General features: G+C 36.5%; 1 protein-coding gene and 1 long non-coding RNA gene across 2 annotated transcripts; one reads left to right on the top strand and one right to left on the bottom strand.

Moving 5' to 3' along the window:
* Positions 1 to 3,190: 3,190 nt before the first annotated feature.
* On the bottom strand, positions 3,191 to 4,908 carry LOC113294816 (thioredoxin-like 1-1, chloroplastic). Its single transcript, XM_026543193.1, has 4 exons — positions 4,609 to 4,908; positions 4,309 to 4,485; positions 4,061 to 4,225; positions 3,191 to 3,959 (listed from the first exon to the last, which is right to left on the bottom strand). Exons 1-4 carry the CDS (start codon positions 4,831 to 4,833, stop codon positions 3,675 to 3,677), a joined length of 852 nt encoding a protein of 283 aa, XP_026398978.1. The 5' UTR covers positions 4,834 to 4,908; the 3' UTR covers positions 3,191 to 3,674.
* An 11,532-nt stretch (positions 4,909 to 16,440) lies between these two features.
* Positions 16,441 to 18,284, top strand: LOC113331451. The gene is made up of 3 exons (XR_003350929.1): positions 16,441 to 16,824; positions 17,150 to 17,545; positions 17,848 to 18,284. It is a non-coding gene; the product is annotated as an uncharacterized LOC113331451 (long non-coding RNA).
* Positions 18,285 to 18,523: the final 239 nt, after the last annotated feature.

Here is an 18,523-nt window from a genome sequence, read left to right as displayed (position 1 = left end):
CATTTGGATTTCCAGATATGTTTTCAAAACATTCAAATTCAATATTCCAGAATTGGTTGCTGCTCGCTTGAACTATGATAAGAACATTGGTTTTTGCATGAATCCATGCTTGCACAAAAGCAACATCTTATTCTTTGTTGAATCACATTTTTTTTAAGTAATAGAATATAATGTTTGGATAACTGAATTGGGAGGAGAATGATATGGTATATATAGATAAATTATGAGAGCATGTAGAATAATTAAAAAACAAATAGTCGTTATACAGTCAAAATGACCAGTACATATAAAACAAAAAGAACTAGCTGTTATATACAAAAAAAAAATAGTCGTTTTGATTAAAAAAAGTCGTTATGAAATTCAAAAACTATCCATTCAAATATTTCATATGTACGGTTCTGGCATTTGAAACCATGGATCTTGTTCATTACCCTGATCTTGGAACGTCGTTGTACTTTGATTTATTTGTTCAGACGCATTATAAGGATGGTAGACAACATCTTCTTGACTGTTTGGCACAAAAGAAGAAGACGACGGTCTCGAATCACCAGTCTGCCCAGGGGTGGATGACTCACATGTATATGGTGCTACATAGTCTCTGACATACGTCTCCCAGAAATTAGAACCGTAAAGGATTTTGGATTGTAGTTCCTTTGTAGGGTCGAAATGGAAATGTTGTAGAGCCATATTTTGTTGAACCGCGACCATATTTGCTTCGAACCACATATCTTGTAAACACCAACATAAGTTTAATTCTTAAATTTTTGTGACAACACCAAAATAAATAAATCACAAATAATTTTTTAAAAAAGTATTAGAAGACATGATACTCACAGTTGTACCCTGATTGCAATTATAATCGGGTCTAGGATACTGATCCAAATACTCCCTTCCAATAGGTACATCCACCGCCTGAAGATCCGAGCCGCATATTCGAGCTTTCGGAATTGTTGGTGGATAAGGGAAGAGATGATGGACGACTGGCTCCAACTCTTGAGTGTATGTGGATTGCCTAGACGGTGGTAGTCGACGTACAAAAGCATCGGGATCTTGCGTATCATATACATCTCAGTTTCCTTCGTGTTCAATTGTACTTGTGTACTTCCCAACTGACATCTTTTTCCACCACAACTTGTACTCATAATCTTGTACTTCCTCATAATGCAAGGTACGTGATGTGTCGGCGTCTACTGTTGAATCAGGAGGATTGCACGGTAATACTGTGATTCCAAGAACTTGCTTGAGACATCGTTCCCCAAGGTACAAGAAGTTGTGACCAAAAGGATCGTAAAAGACCCTCCGGTTTCAGAGATTCGTTTTGCTTCTACCACCTCGGGGTTTATTTTCCATTGTCTGTCCTCCCACGGCGACCATACTATAGAATTGAACGAGAAGTTGTCTATTTGGTTGCGCACAACAACCAATGAATGGAAACCAGTATCACTTGTGCGCCTCTATCCAAGTTTCTTTGGTCTTCATCATATAACCTACCCGTCGGCCACGGATCTTAAACCAACTCATTTTCCGGCCTTAAAAAGGGAAATAGACATCGGAAATATGCCCACAACATTGTTACATATTATTAACGACTAATTGCATTAGACGGTAAAAAATAATAAACAAGTAAAGAAAGTAAATTTACTAGTGGGTATGAATTTTTACCATCAATGGATATTAAAAGAACCGCAACTCAGCCGAGGGTATCGTTACTCCGGTACTCAAGCCCCATAACATACTGTCGTACAACGCCGAACCCCAATCATAAGAACTGAGCAGTTCCAAATCCCTCGTTATATGTAGCCATTGAATCTCAACAACATCATTCTTGTTTGGGAAAAGGACTTTCCCAAACATCACATCAAAAACCACCTTGCAATTTGTTCCTCAAATATAACATTGTTGGCTTGGCCGAGTCTATGGTCAAGAAACATTTAAATCAAACTAACCTTGATCTCATTTCTAGTCACAACATTTTCTCTCAAGTCGACTAGTCTTCTTCTCTAACTTCTTGTATTCCTCTTATTTCTCTTAAATTTTATCCTCTCCCTCTTCTTGTGCTAGCTGTCGCGTCTATATATGGGAGCAAGCAATCTATGGTTTCGGGTGCAATCTGATGTAATTGGTCAATACTTATTTTTTACAATAATATGGGAGTTCCTAGGCGAATAGAAATTCTGGTAATTTGTGTGAAGTCTAACGGGGTAAACCCTATTTTAAAACTAGGGAAGTGAAATGTATTGGTGGTATGCCACCACCTTTTAAATATACCACTAGTTAGGCAGTTGTCTTGTAGTTTTGGATAATGAATTTTGAAAATGGAACCAAACCCACAATTGTCTACAATTTGTCTAGCACGTGGGAATCTGCTGATTTGAGTATACAATTCGTAAAGACTGCTTACGCTACTTCGATGTTTCCTTGGTTAGTCCTCTCTTCTTCTAACGTCGTTGGGAGTTTCACTGTATGTTCACTATTATCTTCTGAAGAAATCGGAACTCTATCATCCACAACATTTTGGAAATTTTCAGAATACATCTACAAAACACATATACACAAAATCATCACAAAACAAAAACGCATATACACAAAATCATCACAAAACAATGTTTCAATGTATTTAAACTAAAATTCTTAGCCACATTATCTATCACATTACAAAAAAATCATCAATCAATCCAAAATTATCCATTCCAATACAATTTCTCAATCAACAATCTATCCTAGACAACATACGTATTGATTTTAATCATTCATCAATGCAAAATTATCAATAACAATACAATATCTCAATTAAAAATCATTCCTAAACAACATACACTTTCATTCAATCAATAAACTATGTCAATTCAACACTCATAATCCTTCTACTACATTTCTGTCACAGACAAGTTCAGACTACTCCATTTCATTTCACAGCCACGCAAATGAAATTACCAAAAATAAAACAACTCGAGATAAGTACTTTTGCAACAGAAAAGTGAGAATACAAGAAATGCTTTGCTACACACCAAACGGAAAAATCGTGGAATGCACCGAACGGTTCCAGCTGAGCGTTCTCTGTACTGGGATAGGATGGGCTGAGCGTTCTCTGTACTGGGATAGGATGGGCTGAAGTTGATCCCCACCCCTCTCACACGGTGCATTCCACCAGTTTTTTTCACGGTGGGTTAATCATTTTTGATGCAAGAAATAGAACAGATAAACGAATTTACATTTGGATCAAACACAATCGAATCTAAAATTTACAGTAAAATATACCCCCGTTTAACCTAAGACCCAAATGAATAATATTATTATTGATAGAACTATATATCAATAATAATATATTATTGATACAAATGGCTCATCCATAGATTCCATACTAAGCCAAGATGCGTTGACAAACAAAGTAAAAAGGACATCACTATAAATGCAGGCAAGTTACGTCAAAAAAACACACCAGCCTGCAACTCCATAACATATATGTACAATCGGAACACATGAGAACTGTAATCTGTGTTCCTCTCTATCACAGGAGAACTGTAATCTGTGTTCCTCTCTATCACCATCTCTCCCTCTAAAAGGTGGATGATGAGTACATAGTACAAGAACCTATAATCTATACATAAGAAGGAGAAAAAAAGGGTAATAGTCAAACGGAATGTGGGTTGATATTACTTGAATCAAGATTATCCTCATCTCCCGGCTGCGATCAAAGTTTTTCCATCAGAATCTTTGATGGTTTTAGAAGAGTTCGAAGGAAGTGCATAATTTAAGTATGCAGGAATTGGTTGTGGTTTCTGTTGTTCAGCAGGAATAGGTTCTTGTTCTTTGGTTGGTTTTGGTTTTGGTGTATGATTGAAGGAAAGATCCTTGTTTGCAGCCAAAGCAATAAGTTCTGCTTCTTCTAGCCCTTTTGTTGGACCTATACTACATCTATCAGTAGTGTGCTTCGCCAATGCATCCCTGAATTTCGTAATCTGTACAAAAACACATCCCTGAATTCATCAAATTGCACCCAAAAATAAGGAAAATTTTCCAAATGAATCTTCTCTAGACTCTAGAGGGGTAAATAACTTACGGTGGCATTGGTGCAGCTGAAGCTACAGAGACGACCATGGGAACCTCTGTAAAATCTAAAGAATGGAAGAACGTGAACGTTGAGGCTATAACTCATTGATTTATGCTCTTCATAATTCACCTGAAGGAACTGAACATCTGGGTTCATCTCTGCAAATTGACAGATCTGCAATACAAATCCAATCATCAAAAAAAAAATGATATTTTTCTTTCTATGTATTTGATGAAGATCAAGATCAAGGTAAATACCTTTGGATGAAGTGCTTTGCAACCACCACATCCAGGAGAAAAGAAATCAACAATAACTAATTTATCTCCTGCATTTGACAAAGAATCGACCAGATCTTGTGCAGATGTAATCTCTTTCATGTTTTCTTGAAGTCCCTTTTGCCACCATTTCTGGGCTTTTCCAATTAAAAGGCTCATCTGCATATCAAGTTATTAAATCAGTACAAACCCGTTAAAGATCTAAGTTGAATCTCAAAGCAAAATCCAAATTTAACGATATACCAAATAAAGTCATTTACATTTTATTTTCTGGAAACAGACCTGTATAGGCAAAACCTGAAGATTTCCTTTTCTGGGTTCTTTTCCTTCAATTTTTTGTTGAACAGAAATCCTTCGGCCATGAAAATCACTATCCAAAAAGGACTTAATAGGTTGGACTTTTAAAGAAGAGTTAGTAATACATGAGTTCTTGAGTGAAGAAGATGAAGAGGAACAGTAATATGTATGAGAAAACAGATTAGATTTACTCAGAATTTCAGTAGCCATTCTATTCGTATCAATACAATCAGATAAATTAATCACAGAAGAAGAAGATTAGTAGTTGAGGAGAAAAGTAAAGGAGGAGGAGGAAGGTGAACCTTTTTATTGCTTTGTCTGGAAGAAGAAAAGGAAGAAAAGTGGATATAGTAGACTTTACATCGTCGCCGTCAAAATTCATAGGTTTGGTTGATGATGTGAATGAAGAGTTGAGATGTGTTTTCCTTCTGATTAATTCTAGGAGTATTTTTGAAGTGGATAAAGTGAAGTGTGAATGTGGATGCGAAAAATGTACGTGGTGTTCTCTAGATACAGACACGTAGCTATAGGAACTTGTGGGAAACATTAAATATTGGGAGAGAAGAAAAGGATCATCCCATGGAATCTGGGTTGCACAGCGGCCGAGGCGGACACGACGGGGACACTACAAAATTTTCAAAAAATTAGGACGCGCACACGTGTATATATATATTTTATTTATATATATAATCATGTATTTATACAACAAAGTCAATTATTTCGATTTTATAAATTAAAAATGATGCTACATGTGTATAAATTTCAAAAAAAAAAAAGATATCGTTTGTTTATACACGGCGAAGGTCAAACAATCAGTCACAATTAAACACATGGCACAATTAAAATGCATTTTTAGAACAATGCATGCCCAACTAAGGGTATATGTGACGTCATTTCCATTTACAAAACCCTAATAAAGACCTAAATTATTGATCTAAATGTTTGTCTTTCTTCATTTGACTAATAATAGTAGAAATAAAGTAAGAAGTTTAAATGAGAATGAAAAAAATGCGTCGGACACGAATCATCGGTGCGTCCAAATCAGACGCGCGCAGGACGCGCAAATTGATGCGTCGGACATGCGTCGTATCAGTGTCCCACGCATGACCTGTGTCCGACACGAGGTGGACGCGGACACGGCTTAAGAAATGGAGCGTCCGTGCAACCCAGCATGGAATACATACAGACCCGTTATCATTTGTCTTCTTTTATCGACATTTTTTTCTTCTTTTTCCAAGTATGAATACACATAAATATTATTGGGAGAAAAGAAAACAAAGAGAAATGGATCTCTCAGCATAAGAGACCCGTTACCGTTTGTCTTTATTTGTCGACGTAAGTGCTATTATCATAGTATTATAAGAAGAAAAGAGACTGGACTATCTTTTGGAATACATACAGACCCGTTACCATTTGTCTTCATTCATCGATCTTTTTTTATAAGAAAAAGAGTCTAGGCAACTATAAAGTTTGCCCACTCACGCTTACATTTAGGATGATGTCTGTATTGACTCGAGCGCCAGGTTCATCCCTCAAAAAAACATTAATATTATTACAGTGATCCAAATCATAGGAGTTTGTAGGAATCTGTAAAGCATGCAAGATAGTAATTAAATTTGTTCCTCTCCAGGTAGAATCAGAGAAGAGGAGGGACTGTCTGGCCAATCTGGCCAGATTAGTGGATGCTCTGTTCTGTTGAACTGTCACTTTAGATAGCTTCCCGAGCACAAAATTAACTTGATGATTGTCGTGATAACTGTCTTGTTGTTTTGGACTTCCTCTTGTGAAACGTTGTTGTACTTCCTCCTGGTAATACTCTTGTATGCCTTGAATTGTTACTTCAGATTCAGTAGCAAAGTTGATGTTGGCTTGCTGCATGGTTTTTCCCCAGGTCAGTGCTAGTTGAGCTCCTCTGCTGGCTCGCTCGGTTCTGCTGATTCCATTGGAATAGTCTTTGAAGTTTCTGATGCCCGCACATTTACCTGTGAAAGACATGGCAATAATAGAGTAGTTAGCATAAGATTGGGCATCACTAGTAGCTTGGTAAAGATCTGCAGGATCAATGTGTAGGCTAATAGTGATTCCAAATTTATCAGAAGTGTGATTGTGAGAACTGTAGTTTCCAGAAGGAGAATTTGAGTTGTTTTTCCGATAGTATAGATTATTCAGGATGTGCCCTGGCTTATGGTGGATTCTGGTAGTTCATTCATCGATCGATATATACCATTTGTCTTCATTCATCGATCAATATAAATATTGGGAGTATTGGGAAGGGAAAATTAGGTGCAGGCCAAAAAAAAAAAATATTCTGATTGTCAGGCCCACAATTAATTTTAGGTACCGTGATACCCATAATTATTTCCGTGGCGCCCATAATTATATGAAATTATTAAAAATGTCTGCATGACGGATTATGCATCCACATGACGGGTTATGCATCAGGGGTATAATTGGCAACGCAACTTGGATATAACATATCTAAAAATCCGCGCCTTGGAATTTTAAAAATTTTATATCGTTGGAAATCTTTTTAAGAGAGCTACGCAACAAGTACAAACAAGAATATCAAATTTTTGTTTTTCACGAAAAAATCAGAGGTGATCATCATTTTAGGCAAAATTTTCGAAAATTTGATACATAACCATTATGCATCCACCAAAAAAGATGCATAACACATTTTGCAGACGCATAACGAATTATGCAACCATTTTCTCCACTTCATAACAAATTATGCATTTGGATAACAAAGTTTTGCATCTATAACAAGTTATGTTAACCATTGTTTTGGTTGATTTTAGTGCGTACATAAAAAAAATTGATGCATAATGCAGTATGCATCCATATTTACGGATGCATATCAGGTTATGCATCTATTTTCTCGATGCATAAAAGATTATGCAACAATTTTTAGATGCATAATGCATTATGCAGTCATATTTTCGGATGCATAACAGGTTATGCATCTATTTTCTCGATTGTATAACATGTTATGCATATATTATTGTAGGTGCATGACAAGTTATGCAGCCTTTTGGTTGGTTTCAATACTAAGAAAAAAGTAGCTGCATAACGTGTTATGCAACCGTTTTCCGGGCTGCATAACAAGTTATGCAGCTATTATTGTAGGTGCATGACAAGTTATGCAACCTTTTTTTTTGTTGGTTTCAATACTAACAAAAATGTTGATGCATAACGTGTTATGCAACCATTATCGGGACTGGATAACAAGTTATGCAACAGATTTTGTAAATGTGTAACAAGTTATGCAACCGTTTTCATAGTTGCATAACAGATTATTCAACCATTATGACCAAACACCAACACCAATATGACCAATAAATCCGTAGATTCCCAACCAACACCACCAATTCCTCAAACTCAGCTGATTCTCTTTCTCTTGCAAATGTTCACGAGCTCCTGCAATACAAGATTTCAAATGTTGCCTTTCAGAAGATTCAGTAACAAGACGCTTGGCTTGCTCAAAACGTTCTTTACGAGCAAACCAGAACCCAGGTGTTGTATATCTAGTCTGTAAAAGTGTAGCAACACGACAAACCACAGTATATATCTGCAAATGCAAGGAATTGGACATCAATTTACTTTCCAAATCAAAATTCCAACTATATTGAAAGAAATGGGGCAATACGCCTCCTTTAGAAAGTATGCTGCAGTGGCTTAAGGTGTATGCCATGTGGATATAAGGAAGCCACATTTTGTTATCTCTTTGTTAACGTGTTACTGCCTAGGGAGAGTATTTGTAGCTAGTGAATGATCTTGGTTCATTACTACTATTAAATTCTCATAGAATTTCATAAAAATATCTTACTATTAAATCTCACAAGTATGCTACCACCGCCGCCGCCACGGCCACCACCACTACCTATATCTAACCCCACTGTTACTTCAGCCCCTCTATGTAACCACCATTCTCATAACCGCTATCACCTCTATCTAATAAATGTTTTGCACCATTGCAATATCATCTCCCATCTAACTGTATTTCCACCATCACCACAGAATAAACTCAATCTAGCTACTTTTACCACCACCAATTTCCTAACTATAAAATTTCATCCCTAATCCCTCAAATTCTCATAAGATTCCACAAAATTGTATCTAAATATAAGAAACTACAACTCAATCATAAAACTGCATAAAATTTGTCCCTAATATCATACACAATTTTGCCCTAATTTCAATTTTCTATTCACAGAATCAAAATCCAAAATCAAATTGGCCCCAAAAAAATGTTCAATAACCAAAAGAAAGCACCAATTTACATATCGTTTTTCGAAGAGATAGAGAAGCAGAGGGGTAATTTTCGATCATCAAAGATTTGATGCTGGAAACAGCTTCTTCAAACAATTGTTTCTTCCCAATTTGTTTCTGTAAATCCTGTAGTTTCAACTTCAATTGATCCTCTGAAGAAGATGAAGAAGACGCCATTATCTTTATGATTCAATTTCTGGTAGATTTTGATTTTGATTTTGAGTTTTGATCTTCTCTCTAGAGGGCTTGTTGTTGGGGAATTTAAAGGGCAGTCTCCCACAATAACAATTACTAAAACCCATTTCGAATCAAACCCTAGAAACATCACCCTTCAATTCCATCTCGTCCATTATCTTCTCTGCAAACCATAATTTTCGATCTTTAAATTGAGCTCAGCTTCACGATCTCTGTTTAACCCATAAAAAAAACACCAGTATACACAGCATCAATTCACTACCGTCTTCACAATCCCATCAGCAGTCACAGAGAAATTGGGGATAAAACTGAGAGTAAAGAGAATTAATAATGGGTGGAGTTAGCAGTTATAGTTGGAAGTGGGAGCTGCGCAATTTCAGAAATTTTGGGTTTGGGATTAATTTTTCCCCCAAAAATGGGTGCGCGCCTGTACTTTTGTGACAATGGGTTTCTCAGTGGAAAAAAATTGAAAAATGGGTCTAGTAGTAGGTTTCACTATTGGGAATGGACCATCTCATAATAGAATATAGGAGACCCGTTACGGTTTGTATTTACTTATCGACATAGGTATTATTCCCTCCACCCTATCTATTATAAAGTCGGAGAAGTGAAATCTCTTAGATTAAGAAATTGTTTGGTTTTCATAAATTTTTATGTTCTTTTTTCCTGTTTTGACCCTTTTTTTTTCCTCAATACATTTTTTCATACAACATAAATAAGGGAATGTATGTTAAAAGGTATCTCGGAATTAGAATTCCGCATATCCAATGGGACTAGAAAGATTTAATATTCTGTCGTTATAATAAGGATGGACGGAGTATTATAAGAAAAAAAAAAGTAAACACTACACGTGGTCCAGCTCTGTGTTTTTTAGGGTATGTATGGCGCAATATAGTTAGAGAAGGGAGTGTAGACGATGGGTGTATTAGAGCCTCCCTAACAGTAGGTCGCAAAAATCCTATACGGAAGTCATGTACCTCCATTTGCGAAGATTTTCATGTCCAAATGATCAAGACTGTTAATGGGGTGTCGTTTTGCTTGGGATGTACCAATATGCATATATGACAAAAAAGTATTTGTCTTTGGGTTGGTACACTCCCAAGCAAAATGGTACCCCCATTAGCATCCTTGCAAATGATACCTTTTGACTTGAAACTCAGGTTGTACCCTATATTTTAGATTTAGATAAACATAAAAATATCTTCTTTTAGCATAGTCTCATATTAAATATAAAACTAATGCCGAGGAGGTGCATCTAAAGGTGTAGTAAGACTTTCGTTAACACCTTCATATTTAGTATTCGATCCCTTCTAGTTTGTAGGACTTAACTATTGGAGGTAGATTTATGCTAAATAAGGGTCTAGAATCCTATATGTCATTAAAAGACAAGAGTTTCGCCTCCTATTCGAGATGCTCTTACGGGCAGCATTAAAAAGTTCAATGTTTAGCCTGAAAAATTTGGAGAGCCTAAAGTATCATAGTGCCTAACGACCGCAACATTTCTTTTCTCTCTAATAAAATAAGAGAGACCCAAAAACCATAAAAGCATCGTTGCTCCGATATGCCCTTAAAAAGATAGGGGTACCAAAATACACCACCAACTTTTTCTTAGGCAACCTGTATGGACAAACTCAAATACAATTCCGAGAGTTCAACTTAATGAATGTCAATCAAGGAATAATATTTAGAGTTATATCTCTTTCTCTCACAATCAGAAAGTTAACAAAACATAATCCGTGAACCTAATTTACGTGTGAGAGTTCTTGGAAGATCTCAAAAATCAATATCCAAGAATCAATCAAGTCGTATCCAACAAACAAGGATGGATGTATCTTCTTTGATTGATTTACGTACAACCTGTGATATTTCAATTATAAAGATAAACAATATAATGTGGAAAAAGAAATAACACAGACACCAGAAATTTTGTTAACGAGGAAACCGCAAATGTAGAAAAACCCCGGGACCTAGTCTAGATTGAAAACCAAATTGTATTAAGCCGTTACAGAGACTAGCCTACTACCAATTAACTTCTGACTAGAATGTAGTTGAGACCGAATTAAACCGTCACAGCAAATCAGTTACAGTCGTGCTCCTTACGCCTCTTGAATCCCAGCAGGATTCCGCGCAATTGAATCCCTTTGTTGACGTCCTTTACAACCTAAAAGTTGCTTCAACTTAATTGAAGACTTTAAACCAATCTGCCTCCCACAGATAAGCCTACTTGTGTGGTTTCCTTTTTGATCGTGTATCAATGTGAAACTTGAAATCGATAGCAACAGACAAAGTCTATCTAACCTCAAAATCCGAACTTATGCTTCCCGAAGAGCAGCCTAGATTTTTTTTCACCTCACAAGTATTAAAACTTTTGGAATCAACAAAGTCTAAGACGAATAGAACTTTGATGATTTTTATATATCTTGATTGATAGAGAAAGCTCAACAATCAAACAAGATCAGGATACTCGAGATATCAAGATAAAGATAGCTGGACCCGGCTTCACGAATCCATATGAAGTCTTTGTAGTCGTTAAACCCTATAAGGGTTTTAGGAAGATGACAACTCTTGTTTACAACTAGGACACACAAAAGTAGTGTCGGGATTCAAAGATCCCAGTTGTTTGAGGTTCCCCCTTTATAGACTTTCAAAGCATATGTTGCTTTAGGTTTAAGCTAAGATAGATTTGGGAACCAAGCAAACAATATCCATCGTTAGATGAATCTTTAAAATGTGATTCACATATCAAGATATACACTCTGGTTAGGATGAACTGTAACAGAACCGTGTATAAAGACAACGTTCATAAATGGTTAGCCGAAACTAGCCGACTAAACTATAAGCTTAATCATTTTCATAAGCACTTAAGACTTTTAAGTTTGAGTCACAACCATAGGTTATAATATGATCAATCATGTCTGTATAATGTTCTTAGAGATTTATTCAAATACTAATTATCTCACAGAATAATTTTATGTGCATCTGAAAATATTCAACAGGATAAGTATGTGTACTTCAACCTTGTTCGTGACTATATTTGTCATGGTACATGTACCGGGTATGTGTACCCTTAAGACAAATATAAGTTCCGGAACATAAATAACTTTTTCGGGTTTCGTACTGGGTATGTGTTGGTGCAAAAATATTCACCCCAACACTCTTCGAGATATGTGCAGATGAATTAAATCTTCATCGTTGATTTGTTTCCACCAAAGATGGTGAAGAAATCGTGATTGATGTGAATTGATCGATCTCTAGTTACTGATTCAACTCCAAAAAGGATTGCTGATATGATTGATGAATGGTGGGGGATACCTGCAAAAAACACTCTGATGCTTAAGTCAGAGAGAGTTTCTTCACAGGTGTATTGTGTGGAAAAGAATTAGAAAATCTCTCCCTTTTGAGTTAGGATTTAGCCTTTATTTATAGGCAGAAAGTAGGTCTAGCTTTAAGGTTTTCCATAGTTATCTTAATAACTTCCGTTACCTGTACAAATCCAAGAAAACAACCAGATTCACAATAAAGTTTGTTATTTATCATAATTCTGATTTATCTTAATTATTATCTTGAATAATAATTATCTTCTTTCTTAGGAACCATAATTATCTTAAATATCTAAACTAATTCCTCCCTCTTTCTGTTAGGGTTTTTGCATTTATCTTAATTATTATTTTAAATAATAATTAAAACTAAAGATAATTCTCCTCTTTCTGTTACAAGCTTATTATAGGGGCGACATGGTTTATTAGAGGGGCGACATTCTAATAGGACAAAAAAGGTCATTACATGATCATTCAAGGCGTCCCTTATAAAAAAAACTGGAAATGACAAATTAACCCTCATTATTGATAACCTAGTTTAGTGATGATAATCAAGTTTAGTGTTAATGATTAATTTCACTTATATTAACTCAAAATCAAAACAAAATCAGATTTTTAGAGTTAAAAAAAAATTCAGAGGAGAAGAAAAAGAATAACTTTTATGATATTTGTGAAACCCTACATTTTGATTCGCTCAACCAAAATGAGTGATTCCAGTGACCCGATATATTTCTAAATTAGTTCCCATTAGCTTTTTCTCGCTCAAAATTATCTAAAGTACGTAACAAAATCAAAACTTTCAAATTTTCAGAAGAACTTACGATTGCAATTTTGTTCGTGACCAATCGTAACTCTTAGTTACGGTTCATAAGTTATCGAATACCAGCCGTAACTAGTTAAATTTGGGGAAGATCCAATCGTAAAACCAGTTACGGTTGGTAATCAAATTTGGACAACAACCGTAACTAAATTAGGTTGGTAACTAATGAATCGAGACCAACCGTAACTACCCTACGGTTGGTGTGTCAACTTAACTTTTAAACCGTAAATCATTATTTGATAAATTCTTAAGACACGGAATTATTTACGGTTGGTATGGTTGTTTGAGTAACAAACCGTAACTCAATTACGGTTGATAAATATGATGTAAATACAAACCGTAACTGAACGTATTTCTCAAAACTAAGAACTTTCGGTTGGTATTTAAGTTAAAACCAACCGTAACATTAACCCAATCTACAGTTACGGTTCGTTTTTGAGTTATTACCAACCGTAACTCACATGCAACTAGAAATTTCAATTTCAATTTTCATACAAAACCCTAGTTTTTGATTCAAAATTAACTTAAATCCAACACGATAAACTAAACTCTAACTGGGTTTTTCCAAACATTTTTCAAATCGTCGATTAATCGAAGACGATGAAATTTTCAGTTTTAATGGAGGTTACAGTTGATGGAGGAGAAGAGAAGATGAAAAAAAAACTGATTTGATTTTTTCTGATTCATTAGGTTTAAAAAAAAGTAATTTGATTTTGGTTGATTTAAGGTGAAAAGGGTAATCTAATCAATTTACATCCCCTTTAGGACATCACCTAACCAACTAAAGGGACATTACTATCACAATGTCGCCCCTCTAATAAACCATGCCGCCCTTATAATAAGCTTTTTCTGTTAGGGTTTCTACAATTATCTTAGATATTAACTATAACTACCCAAGATAATTATCCCATGGTAATATTTATCCTCTTTTTGTTCAATATAACCATAACTATCTTAGATAATTCCAAAGCTAATATCCAAAATAAATATCCTAGTCCTCATGACTTTTATCCAAATTTAAACCCCTTTTCTGGAGAGAGGATAACTTGGGTTGGTGGACCGATCCACGGGTTCTAAGAGCTAGCCCATGGGTCTTTGGGCTTCCATGATAAGCAAAAATGGTTTCCATAATAAACCAAATGAGCTTCAATAATAAGCTAACTGGGCTTCCAAAATAAGTCAGTCATGTTTCTATAATAAACAAAATCGGCTTCAATAATAAGCCAACTAGGCTTCCAAAATAAGTCAGTCGTGTTTCCATAATAAACGAAATGGGCTTCAATAATAAGCCAACTGGGCCTCCCAAATAAGCCAGTTGTGTTTCTATAATAAACGAAATGGGCTTCAACAATAAGCCAACTGGTCTTCCCAAACAAGCCAATTGTGTTTTCTATTATAACCGAAATGAGCTTCATTAATAAGCCACTATCCATATACCGTTTTAGTATGATACAAACATGGTCCTCTCTTAATTCTCAATTTGTCGAAGGATTAGGAAAATTAAATTCCTTATTAACTACCATAGTATATTGACGCACTTACCTGAAATATTGATTCTACCAGTTACATAGAAAAACTCGTGTCACGATGAGGCTTAGCCGCTTAGGTACCCCGGGTTAAAGTATTTCACGTACTGTGAGATACCCTACGGTCCCAAAATACGGGGAGCATTCAAATCTTTGATATGTTTGGGTCTCCACCCTAGTTAGCAATTCGGGATTCGGCAAACGTACGGAACGGCAAACGTACGAGTATTATACGGTTTTGTAAAATCCAGATTCGGTCCAAAATTCGGTCAACGGGACGTGATTCGTCAGTAATTCGGAACGGCATACGTACGTGTATAATTCGATTTATAAATGTGAGTTCGGCTCTGAAAATTCGGTATCTATATATAACAAATAATTTGTATTTATAAGGTCATAGACCAATTTTTATGCATATGTGTGAGTTATTTAAAGAAAAAATAAACTTAATATGATGATATTAATAATATATACAACATTAGTTATCCAAGAGGATATCGTATGGTGGTTTAGATGCTTGGTTAGTGAGTTTGAGATCTCTCTCACCTTCACCTTCAAATCTCTTCAGTCGTTTTTGTTTCATAAAAATTATAACACGTCTAATATTCGGTCGTGTATGCTCGGAAGGCAGTAAAGCCCAAAAAATGGAGTCTTTGAAAAGTAAAAGCTAAAGAATTTATGGCGAATTAAGTGGACGTATCATTCGGAATACGTAAAATTCGTGAACGGTTCGCGAATAATCCGGGAATGCCACATAATACGCGACTTGGGTTCGGAGTTGCAAACGTACGCGAATAAGACGGTAAAATTCGTGATACGGAAAAATTCGCGAATGATTCGCGAATCATTCGCGAACTTACTAACTAGGGTCTCCACCACTGGTACGCGTCCGTACTTTCCACAGTGAACAGCTGTTGCCGCCGTCTATCTTTCTTATACAATAACGCCAAGGTAAGGCACAGTTGCCTTTCATTTCTTTTAACTTTAATGTTCCACTTCCGGGAAGATTCAGTAGGAATGTAGGACCTTGCCCCCTCTCTTTAGAAGTAAAATAATCAAAGGTGGTTTGATCTTCAGTTTATTATGGTGGAGTGTGTAGACCTCCCATATAACTTGTTTATTATTTTTCCTCTTTCTTTCAGTGCATCGTATGAAACTGTGACTTAGCACCTTTTTTTTTGTTGGGAAATTGAAAGCCATTAAAGTTTAAAGCTTATTGCAAAAAAGAGTATGGCTCACGACCTGTTTGATAAAAAATCTGAATGGGCATTTCTGTTTCTTGCATCATCTTTCCAGTCTCTTCCTTCCTGACGGGCGTGTTATTCGCTTGCAGCAGCATCCTTGTAGTCCGACGCTGTGAATACTTGGAGTTTGCAGTAACAACAGCCCTCTTTATAGATGAACAAAGGTAAGCTTCTATAATCCCACGTACCTTAGACGGTGTTTCTTCAGCTGATGTTCGTAACCTTCAATTTGTTAATCAACCCATAATGGTAGTGCATCAATAGTATATGAACTCTTCGTGTTATTGCCTGAGTTGCCTTTGTCCACAGGAAAGTGTTTAGGATCTGTGGCTTAGTTGTTGATTGCATTTGTGTAGCTACTCTTCCCAACTGCATGTAATTTGTATGTCTAGATGACAATTTTTGATCCACCATAAATCCTATGCTTTCATTTCTCGTGCAAGGATCTGCCCTTGGTAGCTTAATCTTGCTTTGCATCTTCACATGAACTGGAACGATAGCACCACATCGACCAAATTGTACATGTCAGTTGTCCTTCCTTGGGATTGGGTTGGTTGATCATTCTGTTTGCTTTCGAACTTGAGAAATCTCCAATGGGTGGCACACGTTATAAAAGGCCATTAGCCTCCGATTCTCATTCAATCACGTCCATATGAACTTGTGAAAAGTATAGCCGTCAACACTAGAAATTCGACAACTTGTGAAACTCTCAAAGTCCTAGTCCGTATCAAATATGTATTTCCTTTCTTTTATGGCGGTTAATCTCATTCTAAATGAGCGTGTTCGCACCTCGTTTCACTGCCCACAACAAAAGTTTGCTACCACCTCAGGTAACTCAAGCACTGTCTCTACAACTATCTTAGTTCTTTTCTTTAAGATTGCTAGTAGTCTTTGAACTGTACGAGACTTGCTGTTCTTTTAACTATGCTTGATTATCATCAATATGTCCAGCAACTTGTCATCACCTTCCATGAAAGAAACTTTATATGATTGACCATAACATGCAATTGGATTAGACTCCTCAGGAGATGCACCACAAGAACCGCATAACGATTCTTGTTAGCATCCTCTATGATCAGATACTTCTTAATTGATTAACCTCTAGGATATTTGAGTGGTCTTATTTGAATGCAGCTTTCTCCTGTATTTTACTAGGTACATTCCTTTCTGTTGTCAGAAATGATCATCACTGGTACATCGAATCTGCAAGTTTTTGCAGATATCTGTAGCCCCTATTCTTTCCAAAGCTACTGCGTCTACCCATTTAGTGAAGTAGTAAGTTGCAGCTAACAAATACTTGACGCCCCCAGTGCAGCTGAAAACGAACCTACACCTTGTTGAACATCCACGGGCTGACAACCAGATGCAACTCATTCGCTGGTCTCTTTATAAGCATTTTCTTATATAGTCCATGTGTCACTCTGCATATAAGGCCAGAAGTAGTATTGAGAGCCTATGCGCTAGACTCCTGCCTTCAGAATGATCCTCACAGCACCCTTCATGTGCCTCAGCGAAGAATTGCTTCCCTTCCTCTCTAGTAACACAAGGAAGGTATGGTTCCATTGCAATTTGCCTTTATTTTTTAGAAAAACATTACAAGTCTTTCCTTATTAAATACTTGCAAAAAGTGTTCCCAATTCTCACCGGGCGTTGGTCGTTACTTCAACCCTAGCCGCCCCCATTGCTTGTAGTGATATTAAAAGGACGCCCCATGTTGTCTGACCTTTTTGAAATGTGTTGATTTTTCTTTGGATCATGGCCACACTTTAGACTTTTATAGCTCGTATCTGATCGATATTCCCATACTGCCAGTCGATGCATGCTTATATGACTAACTGAGTATTCGTTCTCAGATGAATTTGTGGACGTGTTTAGCGCCTCCATCCTCACCAAAGCTACTACCTGAAGCCATTTGGTGATGCAGTCAATTGCATCTAGCAAGTAGTACATGCCCCCAAGTGCAATGCATTCTTTAGTCCAGAGACTCTTGCTTCATACTCCGATTGATTGTTTAAAGCTGTAAATCTTAGTTGGACGGCTTTTTCTCCTGGGAAACTAGTACACAACCGACGCCTGTACCGTCCGTGTTTGCTGATCCGAAAGTGTAAATTTTCTATGTTCTACTATCTCCTCAAGTATATCTACCGAGTCTTGGATACTCTCTCCTACATATCACTTTTAATGCTTTTATACTTGCTTTTACATGTTTCCTTGGAAATGTCTCTGAGACTCCAAGTGAACACATCTCTATTTTCTTTCAAAAGAGTAAACAAGCTTTCTTTCTCATCTAACAGCGATTTTGCACCAATAAACATTGTATGCCCTTTGCTGATCCCAGATTCATACCTCTATCAACTCTTCAATAGTTGGTAGTCCTCCTTCCCTCTTCCTCGATTAGAGGTTGGGGAGCACCACGGTTGCTATAAATTCCTTCCGACTTGGAGCATCTCCAAACCTTTTACTTCTGACCTTTTGTACTCGTCCTTTGTTCTTTGAGTACCTTCTTCATCTCCTGCTCTTGTTGGATTT

This window comes from Papaver somniferum, chromosome 1 (genome assembly GCF_003573695.1).
Source record: "Papaver somniferum cultivar HN1 chromosome 1, ASM357369v1, whole genome shotgun sequence".
Taxonomy (NCBI): domain Eukaryota; kingdom Viridiplantae; phylum Streptophyta; class Magnoliopsida; order Ranunculales; family Papaveraceae; genus Papaver; species Papaver somniferum.
The sequence above is the reverse complement of the archived record's forward strand: the minus strand, read 5'-3'. Positions and strand labels throughout refer to the sequence as shown.